This window comes from Acomys minous, assembly GCF_964271855.1.
Source record: "Acomys minous genome assembly, chromosome: 13".
Lineage (NCBI taxonomy): Eukaryota > Metazoa > Chordata > Mammalia > Rodentia > Muridae > Acomys > Acomys minous.
In genome coordinates this window covers 3127158-3140365 of record NC_140495.1, presented here as the reverse complement: position 1 = coordinate 3140365, position 13208 = coordinate 3127158, and the positions used below count along the sequence as shown (strand labels likewise).

Genomic DNA, 13208 nt, shown 5'->3' with positions numbered 1-13208 from the left:
CCAAGGCAATATCTGAATTAACGGAATTTACCCGGCTGAGGTGAGAGTCCTTGCAGGGAGGTAGTTGCTGACGGGCATGCAAACTCAGCCAGTGTGCCTTCAAGGTAAACAGAAATAACTGGGCGCTAGAGAGATGGCTCAGCAGTTAAGAGCAGAAGACCCAGGTTCGATTCCCAGCACCAACACAGAGGCTCACAAGCACCTGCAACTTCAGCTCCAGGGGATCACACACACACACACACACACACACACACACACACACACACACACACACACACGTACACACAGCCTGGTGTACAAAATGAGCCCAGGACAAGTCCAGGACAGCCAAGTACACAGAGAAACCCTGTCTAGGAAAAAAAAGCCACATCAGGCATGTAGCTCAGTGGTCGAGCACCTGCCTGGCCTGGGTAAGGGCCTGGGCTCCCCGACTCCCCAGTTCTAGTCCTTGGCTTACTGTTTGTATTGTCTGCTATAGTGTTGGCAGCAGAATCCCGCATGTACGCGCTGCAGACAGGCTAAGAACCCCTCTGCTACTGAGCTGAATGGACCTCCGAGTCAAGCCCTTGTCCAAGTGTGTTTGAAACAGAAAGGCCAACGTCAGGCGGTGGTGCCCATAGAGGCACAGCCACCACGCAGTACCTACCAGCGGGGAATGGAGCAGCCTGGTAGCCACCTCCTTGTGAGTGGCCACCACACACAGATAGCACAGGAGGTTCAGCTTGGCCCTCGACGCCCCGGTGCTCTTCTCGCTGGAGTCGATCTGGGAGCACACCTGCTGCAGGAAGTCACTCCAGTCAGCGTCCTGCAGAACCAGCAACTTGTCCACTGCGGAGAGAGGGAGACAGGCGGAGCGTGTGTGCGTGAGGAGGGCTGAGCGGGCACCGGGTGAGAAGCAGAGCACAGCACTCAGAGCAAGGATGAGGACAAAACACCCATGACAGTGTTGACAGAAAAGGACCAACCCCACCACCGCTCTGAGGGACGCTCCGATCCGCTGGCCTCCACGCAGGGGGACATCATGATGTCACTGAACAGCTGCCAAAGCGGTGATGATGAGACCACGCTTTCAAGTCAGGCCTAATTGGTGGGCTCCAGTCAGCAAGGGGCCCTGCCTCAGAAGAGGTGGGCAGCATGTCTAAGGACGACCCTGGGGCCAGCCTCTCCCATAAGTGCTCACACACACGTGTATGTGCACCTACCCACACGCATACAGGTGCATCCACACACAACTACCCGCGCTTTTAGAAGTTACTGTCAAACGTGTCTAGGTCAGAAGGGTGGCTGGCAAGGCCTGGAGCTCCAGCCTACAGCTTTACATGCAAACCAAACCCAAACACCAGCAATGGCATCTAAGTGCGGAATTTGGCTTAGGTCTCCCTATAGATAGACTCGTTTATAAAGATTACAAGTGTTCCCTAGCTCTCAGGGGAGGGACTGGGTGGCTCCCTGGGTTTTCACAGGTAAAACCCACATGCCACACCATGATTTGGCTTCACCTGCTCCCTCAGGCACACACACACCCCCCACCCCCACATGGGCTCAGCTCTCGGCCTGTGTCCATGAATGTGCCTGACCTACACAAACTTTTAAGACCTGCATCTATTTTGTTATTGTGAATTTCGTCCCAATCACATCTCAGAGTGCCTGAGCCTCAGCAGAGAACCAGCTCACCAAGATCATCAACCCAAGGGAGGTCAAAATTGCTGTGGTTCACCCCAGGCAAGATTTTCATGGGCTGAAGGAAAACAATCACCAGCCTTTAGCTGTCTCCTCTCAGACACCATCCCCACAGGGGTGAGCCCCGTCCCATTCCCACAGGGGTGAGCTCCGTCCCATCCACACAGGGGTGAGCTCCGTCCCAGCCCCACAGGGGTGAGCTCCGTCCCATGCACACAGGGGTGAGCCCCGTCCCATCCACACAGGGATGAGCCCCGTCCCATCCCACAGGGGTGAGCCCCGTCCCATCCCACAGGGGTGAGCCCCATCCCATCCACACAGGGGTGAGAGCTCCGTCCCATCCACACAGGGGTGAGCTCCGTCCCAGCCCCACAGGGGTGAGCTCCGTCCCATGCACACAGGGGTGAGCCCCGTCCCATGCACACAGGGGTGAGCCCCGTCCCATCCACACAGGGGTGAGCCCCATCCCATCCCCACAGGGGTGAGCCCCATCCCATCCCCACAGGGGTGAGCTCCGTCCCATCCACACAGGGGTGAGCCCCGTCCCATCCCACAGGGGTGAGCCCCGTCCCATCCACACAGGGGTGAGCTCCGTCCCATCCACACAGGGGTGAGCCCCGTCCCAGCCCCACAGGGGTGAGCCCTGTCCCATCCCCACAGGGGTGAGCTCTGTCACATTCCCACAGGGGTGAGCTCTGTCACATTCCCACAGGGGTGAGCCCCGTCCCATCCCACAGGGGTGAGCCCCGTCCCATCCCACAGGGGTGAGCCCCGTCCCATCCCACAGGGGTGAGCCCCGTCCCATCCACACAGGGGTGAGCCCCGTCCCATCCACACAGGGGTGAGCTCCGTCCCATCCACACAGGGGTGAGCCCCGTCCCATCCACACAGGGGTGAGCCCCGTCCCATCCCCACAGGGGTGAGCTCCGTCCCATCCCCACAGGGGTGAGCCCCGTCCCATCCCACAGGGGTGAGCCCCGTCCCATCCCACAGGGGTGAGCCCCGTCCCATCCACACAGGGGTGAGCCCCGTCCCATCCACACAGGGGTGAGCCCCGTCCCATCCACACAGGGGTGAGCTCCGTCCCATGCACACAGGGGTGAGCCCCGTCCCATCCCCACAGGGGTGAGCTCCGTCCCATCCCCACAGGGGTGAGCTCCGTCCCATGCACACAGGGGTGAGCCCCGTCCCATCCCCACAGGGGTGAGCCCTGTCCCATCCCCACAGGGGTGAGCCCCGTCCCATCCCCACAGGGGTGAGCCCCGTCCCATGCACACAGGGGTGAGCTCTGTCACATTCCCACAGGGGTGAGCCCCGTCCCATCCCCACAGGGGTGAGCCCCGTCCCATGCACACAGGGGTGAGCTCTGTCACATTCCCACAGGGGTGAGCCCTGTCCCATCCACACAGGGGTGAGCCCCATCCCATCCCCACAGGGGTGAGCCCTGTCCCATCCCCACAGGGGTGAGCCCCGTCCCATCCCCACAGGGGTGAGCCCCGTCCCATGCACACAGGGGTGAGCTCTGTCACATTCCCACAGGGGTGAGCCCCGTCCCATTCCCACAGGGGTGAGCCCCGCCCCATCCCACAGGGATGAGCCCCGCCCCATCCCACAGGGATGAGCCCCGTCCCATCCCCACAGGGGTGAGCCCCGTCCCATCCCCACAGGGGTGAGCCCTGTCCCATCCCCACAGGGGTGAGCCCCGTCCCATCCCCACAGGGGTGAGCCCCGTCCCATGCACACAGGGGTGAGCTCTGTCACATTCCCACAGGGGTGAGCCCCGTCCCATTCCCACAGGGGTGAGCCCCGCCCCATCCCACAGGGATGAGCCCCGCCCCATCCCACAGGGATGAGCCCTGTCCCATCCCCACAGGGGTGAGCCCCGTCCCATCCCTGTGAGCCACCCAGCCCTGCTCTTCACAGCCCAAGTCCTTCAAACCCAATCCCAAATCCGCTGACTGCTAGCACACAGGGTGGCACCATACAAGGCAGGCATCTCACTGGCTCTACCAGGAAAGGCCAGAAACTTTCCATCCACTCCGCCAGAAAAACAGGTCCAGCACCCCAGGAGCTTCCCCACAGAGGAAGGCCAACTGCTGGCCTGGCCAAGATGCATGTGCAGCTGGCTGCTGGTGTGCAGGATGTGGCCCAACAGCGTTGACAAGAAAACAGGTAATTTGTTATTCCTCACACAAATGTTCCATTTGCAAGTAAATAAAATTCCTATTTCCATCTGTATACAAAGGGCAGCATGTCTGAGGAGCCTGTGACCTTACCGGAATATGCCGGTAGATGAAGGATTTTTGGATCAAACTTGATTGCAGGCGGCTTCATTATCTACAGTAGGAAAGACACTGTTGAAACTTTCTCAACTCTAGCTATCTCTGTAACCAAACACAGATCAGCAAGGCCAGGAAAGAATGCTTAACTCTCATCAAAAGGATGCAGGCTGGGGTGTGGGGCGTACCCCGTGGGTGGCCCAGCCCTTGGAGGGACAGGCAGGAGGGCTGAGGGTTCGCCTGGGCTACAGAGACCCTATCTCAAGGCAGAGCAAGGAAAAGAACTCAACAGTGTCATGTGAGATTAAAGCAAGTAGATATAGATTGTTTCTTGAGGCAGAGCCACTAAATATGTGACTCTGTCAGCAGTGGATCTCTGACTGGAGAAGAAGGCAAATAGATGATAAACAGTAAAAATCTTTAACATTTAACAACTCAGGACAAAATTATAGACAGATACCTCATAGAGAGAAATGTCTTAAAAATAAAGGAGCAAGTTGCTAGGCTGGCATGGCGTGGACAGGGTCAGTGGCAGGTGGAGGGGGCTGAGGTGTGGAGTGGGCAGGGTCAGGGGCAGGTGGAGGGGGCTGAGGTGTGGAGTGGGCAGGGGCAGGGGCGGGTGGAGGGGGCAAGTGTGAAAGGACAGTTAGGACTTGATGGCTGTTTTTGAGAAGTCATGCAGTGAAGACACCAATGACTGACTTTAGGGTTTGGATCAGCAGGGCCTCCGCTTTGAGAGCTGATCAGCAACCCTGTGTCTGACGCCTGCAGAACTGCAAATCGCTGTCTTTTACCCTCACAGACAGACAATGTTCTTGACAAAAATGATGCAATGACAGACTTACTCAAGTCCGATGCTCTAAATCATGTTTTTCCAGGCACAAGAAACCCTTGGATAAACCTTAACTAAAGACACTCCACAAAAGACCTGAGCATCACTCAGCTAAGGGTTATAGTCAGGAAAACCTAAGAAGTGTTGCAGGCTGTGACAGACACCATAGGAGACAGAGGAGGCTCCAGTGTGACGCGGCCTAGACCAGACAAAGGTGCAGTGGTGACATTAGTGGGAAGACTGAGGCCGTGAACTCCTGGACCTGCCCACCTGAGGGCCTTAGCTGACCCACTGCCCACCGAGGGCCTTAGCTGACCCACTGCCCACCGAGGGCCTTAGCTGACCTACTGCCCACCCGAGGGCCTTGGCTGACCCACACCAGGCAGAGAAAAGGTGAGCAAGGCCTCTAACCTTTTTCTAGATCTAAAAAGTTGTTTTTAAAATATAGCTTTAAAATGTTTACATAAAAAAATTTAAAATGGGTTGGAGAGATGGCTCAGAGGTTAAGAGCACTGACGGCTCTTCCAGAGGTCCTGAGTTCAATTCCCAGCACCCACATGGTGGCTCACAACCATCTATAATCCAGTCTGATGCCCTCTTCTGTCCTGCAGGTGTACATGCAGGCAGAGCACTGTATACACAATACATAAATACATCGTTTGTTTTTTTTTAAGTTTTAAAAACAATTTCTGCTTGCTGAAGTTTCCCAGAAAGCTTAAGTGAGGAAACAAAGGAAGAGAAAGGAGGCAATAAAGTCACAGGCTGCTCTACAAAGCCCACTGGGGAACGCCCCGTTACCCACGCAGCCTAGCGACATCCAGTTGGCCAGACTGTGACTCACGGAAAGGCTGGGTCCTGCATGGGAGATGCTCACACAAGGCAGAGGCCGTCTGTCCCCAAATGAGAGCAGGGGAAATTGCCACACATTGATGTGGAAAAGACGTTTTTAAAGAACAAAGCTGGAAGACACTGAGCAGGAGGTAGAGGGTGAGGGTGTGGGCTGAAATCAAAGCCAACAGGGAGATGGAGACAGCGCTTTGCAGTGAGTCCTCAGCAGCACACCGGGACCTGAGACCCCAGGGCCACACTGTCCCCTCCATCAGTCCAGACACCATCTGTGCGACCTGCCCCTCCCCATCAATGAGGCCTGCTCGTGATGCCTGTTGCCAGTGACCTCAGCATCTGTAAACACAGCTGAGACAAGATGGGACTGAGAGCCGAGGTCTGGGATCCAGAGGTTGGTGGCCCTCCTCAACATATGACAAGTGTGACCAAGCAGAGCAGGATGAAAAGTCCACACTGCAGTGACACACAAGCGAAGGGAGAGCAGAGGGCTGGGGAGAGTGTGGCCATGAGGCACACAAGACAAAATGATGAGGAAATGAGATACAGTGAGGCAGAGAATGCTCTGATCTCCAACACCCCCACACACACACTCACACACACTCACACACACACAACACATACACACAACACAACACATATACCCACACACACCCACAACACACACACCCATATATCCCCACAACACATACACACACACATATACACAACACACACACACACCCATACACTCCCACAACACCCCCTCACAACATACCCCCACAATACACACACATACACCCCCACAACACACACACAGCACACAGCCACACACCCCTCAAGTTCCCACACAGCCCCAGTGGGCGTCTCTCTGCACCTTGGGATTGTCAATAATTGGGGTGATCACAAGATCCGAGTCTGTGTAGATCAGCTCTCTCATCTGGGACTCCAGGGCCCCCTGGCTCAGGTGCCCACCAGCCATCTGGAACAAGAGCAAAAGTCACACTTTGAATGTGTAAAGGAGAGTTACAGGCCAGCTGCTGAGAAGGACTCTGTGTCAACAAACTTCAACTGCTGTGAAGACACCGTCAGCCTGACCAGTCTTCACACAAATCACATTTTACCATGAAGAATGTCAGAAAGCAACTGGCCAGTCACACCAGTAGCTCTCAGCACTGGGCTGGTCAGGACCACACTGCAGACCTCCCACACTGTGAGGTACAGATGACTTAGCACTGCCACTACTTCTGTCTTACTGAATACTCACCAATTTAGTCTAGGGTTTTAAGTTTGACTGAAGTGCTGTAGCTTCTAAAGAATTAAACACTGAAATGTATATATTTTGCTTTGTGTCTGTGGGGGGTGCACAGGCATACACATATGTGTACACACACACACACTATGCACATGGGCACAAACAATAAAACAACTAATGACTATTTATTCTGTAATTCAATTTACATGCACTGTCCAGAACAGGCAAGTCAGGAAGACCCATGGAATAGAGTGAGGAGAAGCAGAGAAGATGGAGCATGACAGCAAAGTTACAAGGCTGCTTTGTAGGATGGTTTTAAAAGCTCTCTAAAGCGGTGGCGCATGCCTGTAATCCCAGCACTCAGGGAGGCAGAGGCAGGAGGATCTCTGTGAGTTCAAGGCCAGCCTGGTCTACAAAGGCAGTCCAGGACAGCCAAGGCTACAGAGAAACCCTGTCTCAAAAAACTAAAAAATAAAAATAATAAGTTCTCTAATTGGCTGGAATAATGTTCTCCCCACTTGTGAGTCCAGTAAAAGTCCATGAAACATCCACTTTAAACTCTAATTGTGTGCCGGGTGTGGTGGCGCACGCCTTTAATCCCAGCACTCGGGAGACAGAGGCAGGCGGATTGCTGTGAGTTCGAGGCCAGCCTGGTCTCCAAAGCGAGTTCAGAACAACCAAGGCTATTCAGAGAAACCCTGTCTTGAAAAAAAAAAAAAAAAAAGCAAGTCCAGGACAGCCAAGATAACATAGAGAAACTTTGTCTCAAAAACCAAACAAAACCAAGCAAATAAACAAACAAAAACCTCCAATTGTACCCCTGTCATGAAACATCCACTTTAAACTCCGATGTCAATTATACCTCAATATAATCACCTCAAAGCAACTTCCAGGGACTTGTCCTCGCTAGGACGACCAGTGGTGATCAGGGGTCACACCACGGTCTGTCACCATTGTGAAAAGACGACCAGTGGTGATCAAGATCACACCATGGTCTGTCACTGTTGCGGAAGGGTTCACACATCAATGTAACTATTTTTATGAACTTCTGTTAACGTTTCATAAGCCCCATGGCTGCTCACCTTGGATAAAGGAGAGGTCTTCTGTGGTGAGCTGGGGTCCTGAGCCTCTCCAAGACTAAATTCCCCCATGGCACTAGTCCTTGGAGTGGGCCGTGAGCTGGAAAACACATGACAGCTCACCGTCACCAGGCTGCAGAACCGATGCCCTCCACTGCCTCTCTCCCGGCAGCGAGATCGGTGTGAAGATGGCTGGGCTCCCTGCCTCTTGAGACACTCAGCATAGAAAAAGCTCAAGACCTAATTTGTGTTTAATGGTCCTGAAACGTTTGCAGCTGCTTCTTTTAAAGAGTGTTGGGACCTGTGCCACTCACACACGTGATAATCACACATGTGCCACTCACACACGTGATAATCACACATGTGAAGGTCCGAGGATGCCTCAGCATGGGCCATTCTCCCCCACACTCAGGCCTCCCAGGTGTGTGTGGCAAAAGCCTTTCTCCACTGAGCGTCTCACTGGCCTGTAACTGCTGCAGGTAACCTGGGCAACAGCCACTTATGTCTGGTTCGCATGCCACCAACACTCTCCTCTTCTGTAATATTTGCTAGGTTACTGTTTCGTCAGCATCTGCTAATGACACTTCTTGGCTTTGATGATGTTGTTTTTGTGCATGTGCACATGCCTGTTACCTCCCCCCTGCTTCCCCCAGTGTCACCCTGCTTCCCCCTGCTCCCCACCACATCCCCCCCATGTCCCCCTGTCTTGACCCCTTCTTCCCAGCTGCTTCCCTTTCACTTGCATGTCCACTTGGGGTGTGGACCATTGACGGTCCTTAAGGTTTGCTGCCGAAGCACGGGTTGGTGGTTTCTTTTCTGGCTGGGAACCCTGAAATATGAGCTTTATCATCTCCTGGCCGCCGGTGGTGCAGAGAGGACTAACGCTGAAGTAGATCGAACGGTCTACACAGGACAGGAACAGTTAGCGTGGCGGGCCGAGCCTTTCCTCCTTGCCCTCGCTCTGACAGGTAGGCATGTCGCTGAGCATGATGCTTTTGTCCCCCACACCACGCCTGGATCCTATCTTCATTTTTCATGATGTTAAAAAGCCTCCCTTTCATCAGAGTCCACTAAAGTTACCTCCTTCAAGTCCCCAAGGATCGATCTCCTCCGGCTACTGTTCACTCGGTCACTAGATGGGCTCCTAACATCAAGTGTACCTGATATTGGTTCTAAAAGAGCCCATTTAAAGCACCTAAATACGTATGTAAAACACAGTTAGCATGCTTGACACTCAAATACACACAAAACACACCAAGAAATTTTAACACATTATTATAGTTTCTAATGAAATAAAACTTCTCCTGTATAAGGCTTTCTTTTTCTTTATGGCACTGAGGGTTGAACTCAGGTCTTTGAATATTCTAAGTTACACACCCAGAAAATCTAAATCTATTGAATGTTAGTGGTTTTCATACACAGGCCCCTAATCACTTAAACATAAACTGGGTTTTTAAAAATATTTTTCTTTATTCTTTCAATGCTTATAAATATTGCTTGAGCCTCACATACAATATACTTCAAGAAAATGCAGCACACAGGCTGCGGGTGTCACTCATTAGGAGGTGACATTGGCATCACACATGTGGGTGCAGAGGAGGAAGGCCTGGGGAGAGAGGAAGGAAGAGAGGGAGGAAGGGAGGAAGGATGCAAACAACCAAAGAGAAATACAACCTGTCCTCTCTGGAAAACCTTACTGAGGGCCGGGTGTGGTGGCGCACACCTTTAATCCCAGCACTCGGGAGGCAGAGGCAGGCGGCTATCTGTGAGTTCAAGGCCAGCCTGGTGTACAAAGTGAGTCCAGGACAATTAAGGCTACACAGAGAAACTCTGTCTCAAAAAAGCAAAAAAAAAAAAAAACGAAATGACCTTATTCAAATAAAGGAACTGGACTTCTGAACTGGCTTTTGTTTTGTTTTGTTGCTTGTTTGTTTTTGTTTTGTTTTGTTTTGCTCTGCTTTAGAGAAACCCCGTTGTCTAATGGTGACACTTAGGACACTACAGCACCAGGACTGGCATGGAGGGACACCTGGGTGACCCCCACGGACCCCACGGTGAAGAGGTGAGGAAGGCGGCCATCACACGGAATCGTCCCACGGCTCAGGCAGGGCAAAGGCCGTAGAGGAAGAGCTGCTGGAGAGACTGGCTCCTAGCACAGCCAAAACCCAGCTCCCACACGCTGCTCCAGTGCCAGCCCCTGATGCAGCCGCAAAACCGACTGTGGCGGCCCCAGCGCCAACACACCTGGCTGCTGTGTCAATGTCCCGGGAGCTAACACTGGTCTGGAATTCCTGTCTGGAGAGGGGAGCTGCAGCGGCAAGGCTGTTTAGACATGGCCTCTGCTTACTCAGGAGGGAGGCAGACACAGGCCTGACTAGACCCCTGGTACAGGAGCGGATCAGAACTGGAGACCGAGCAGTATCTTGGTGGTCTGCAGTTTTTAACCTCCCAGCTTTAGCCCTGGTCTCAGCACTCAGCCCCCCACCCAACCAACTTCTGAAATTTTAAATTCATTTTTATCAGAAGGTAAAGTCCCATGAGAAAAGCTTTTAATATTTACAAATACAAAAAATAAGCAGCTTTTTAAAATTATAGATATATGTGTGTCCATGCACATGAGTGCAGGGCCCACAGAGGCCAGAAGAGGGTGTCTGATTCCTTCAAGGTAGAGTTACAGACAGTTGTGAGCTGCCCAGTGTGGGTGCTGGGAACTGAACTTGGGTCCTCTGGAAGAGCAGGCAGCATTATTAACCACTGATCCAGCTCTCCAGCCCTAAAATAAACACTTTTTTGTTTGGTTGGTTGGTTTTTGGTTTTTCGAGACAGGGTTTTCTCTGTGTAGCCCTGGCTGTCCTGGACTCACTTTGTAGACCAGGCTGGCCTCGAACTCGCAGACATCTGCCTGCCTCTGCCTCCTGAGAGCTGGGATTAAAGGCGTGCACCACCACCCTTGGCTGAAAAAATTGAGCAATTTTTAAAATACATACAAAACCTAGATTCCACTGGGCAGCACTTCACTCTGGCGTGAAGGCGGCATGTGGTGTGAACACCGCCCTCTATCTGTGCCCCCAGACGGCACACAAGCCTTAAGGCCTCATTCTTCTTCTCACGGCTGGGTTTTACACACCTGAGGAGGAAAATGGATTCGCTCAGCTGGCCTCCCATGGCACTCTTGGGCCTCAGCTCAGTCGCGTTGTCTGTGGTGGGAGAGCAACATGTTATCCCAAAGGCATGGAAACCACCATGAGCCGAGTGTGACGTGGAGAGGCACGGGAGGAGAGCAGACACGGGTGGAGAGCAGACACGGGAGGAGAGCAGACACGGGTGGGGGCCACGGCCCACAAACTACTCAAACAAGGCTTACCTAACCTGAAGGACTGGCTGAGCCGATGAGCTCCCTTCTGCCCTTTCGTGTGTCCATTGTGAGGGCTCTGCAGAAGCTCCCTGGAGTCACGTGGCCCAGAACATTCCATGACATTTCTGCTGCTTGACAGGAAAAATCAACACAAGCTCATTTCAGATGCCCTGTGGTTTTGCAAATAACACAAAAGTGTGTCTTACCCTGTGAAGTCACAGAACCAGGCCAGCACCACTCTCCACAGGGCAGCCACAGTGGGCGTTCCTAGATGCCAGACGGCTACACCTACAGGTTTAAAACCCTTTCTCAAATAGCCAGTAGCCAACAGGCATGCAGACACCTGAGAGAGCCTGGACACCACACACACACACACACACACACACACACACACACACACACCCCACACACACACATATACACACACCACACACACACACCACACACACACACACCACACAGCACACACACGCACACACACCACACACACACATACCACACACACACACACACACCACACAGCACACACACGCACACACACATGCACACATTGTATACACACCACACACATGCACACACACTATAGATATACCATACACCACACATATTCACACACACACACACACACACTTTGGAGATGAAGCACTAAGGTCAGAGGTATCCTGGGCTTGTTGACACCAACAGGCAAGGCCTGGAGCCCAATTTGCCGAGCCTTGTGGGTTTCTCCAAGGCTTAGAGTCTAAGTGGTGCTCACACTGTGCATGGCGGAACCCCGCGGGGGTAAGTGGAGGGGAGGGGGTTAGGAGCTCCAGCCCAGCTCTGAGGCCCCACAGAGGACGGCAGTAATAAGAACACAGCTGTGGGCCACAGATGCTCACAATGAACAAACTCCGACTTCTCTCTACAACACACTGAGTCTGGCAAGACTGAAAACAAGCACTCCTCACCCAGGGAGCAAACAGGGAGGGAAGGTCAGCCAGCACCGCCCCTGTGCCTGTGCCCAAGGCTGAGAGAGTTTATAGTAGTCAAACGCCTTCGCAGGACACACTAAATGACTCCGGTCACACATGGTTGCCAAAGCTCAGAGCTTTGAAACTTCTAACTTTGGGGTCACTTGTGCAAAACACCAAGTTCGTCACAGACCCTCTACAGTCGGGCTGACAAGGACCCTGTTGTGGTACCTCCCTTCCCCATCTCATGATCTTTAGGGGAATAAATGCTGGTGATTTGAACACTGGTCCTATGGTTTCTACACAGCAGGAGCCCAGGTCACGTCTGCCCACTCTTCATGGCACACCTCACTGGACAAGGGCCAACACATCCTGCCCACGTGTGCCCAGCAAACCAGACTGTGGCACCACACTAGACTCCTGACCAGAGAGAAAACAGGAAGTGAACAAAACAGAGAGCTAGTGTAAAGCGGTCCTGAGAACCCGTAAGTGGCAGCCAAGGTTGAGCGCAGAGGCAGGGGCATGCCACCTGAAGATGGAGTCCTCGGAGGCCGAGTCGGAGTCTTCTCTCCGCAGGGCGTCCGTCCAGAAGGGGTGCTGCAGGACTGCTTCCCAGGATAACCTTTAGGAAACACGGAAGCACAGCTCGTTAAGGAGGCCCTGACCTGACGTTAGGAGCGAGTGGCATCAGCTCCTACTATCTGTGAACGTCACCTCAGCAGCTGATTCACATCGGCCTTTCACTGTGACACTGACCTTTCATGGCAAAAGAAAAGGCATCAGCAACCTTAACAGCTGCAGAACAAAACAAAGAACTTGAAGTTTCAAGTTCTCAACCCACAGAGCCCAGTGAAAACGGGTTTTCCCACCGGTGTGTGAAGGGACTCTGTAGGCAATTTGAAATTTAAAAGTAAATCCCTTCTTACCAAACGACAACTCTTATCTTACAGAGTGAG

At 53.1% G+C, this 13208-nt stretch overlaps 1 protein-coding gene across 4 annotated transcripts in view; it reads right to left on the bottom strand.

Annotated features, from left to right (window-relative positions):
• The window catches only part of ULK4 (unc-51 like kinase 4), a 293347-nt gene that overhangs the window by 263895 nt on the left and 16244 nt on the right, over window positions 1-13208 (bottom strand). For 2 of the 4 annotated variants that reach the window (XM_084753198.1, XM_084753195.1), the window contains exons 9-15: window positions 12782-12874; window positions 11312-11433; window positions 11075-11144; window positions 7951-8047; window positions 6491-6595; window positions 3957-4017; window positions 647-828 (exon numbers count right to left, since the gene is read on the bottom strand). In XM_084753198.1, coding sequence (XP_084609324.1) covers window positions 647-828; window positions 3957-4017; window positions 6491-6595; window positions 7951-8047; window positions 11075-11144; window positions 11312-11433; window positions 12782-12874 — 730 coding nt within the window. The remainder of the gene's footprint in view (window positions 1-646; window positions 829-3956; window positions 4018-6490; window positions 6596-7950; window positions 8048-11074; window positions 11145-11311; window positions 11434-12781; window positions 12875-13208) is intronic. The other 2 variants (XM_084753197.1, XM_084753196.1) reach the window with 2 other exon arrangements.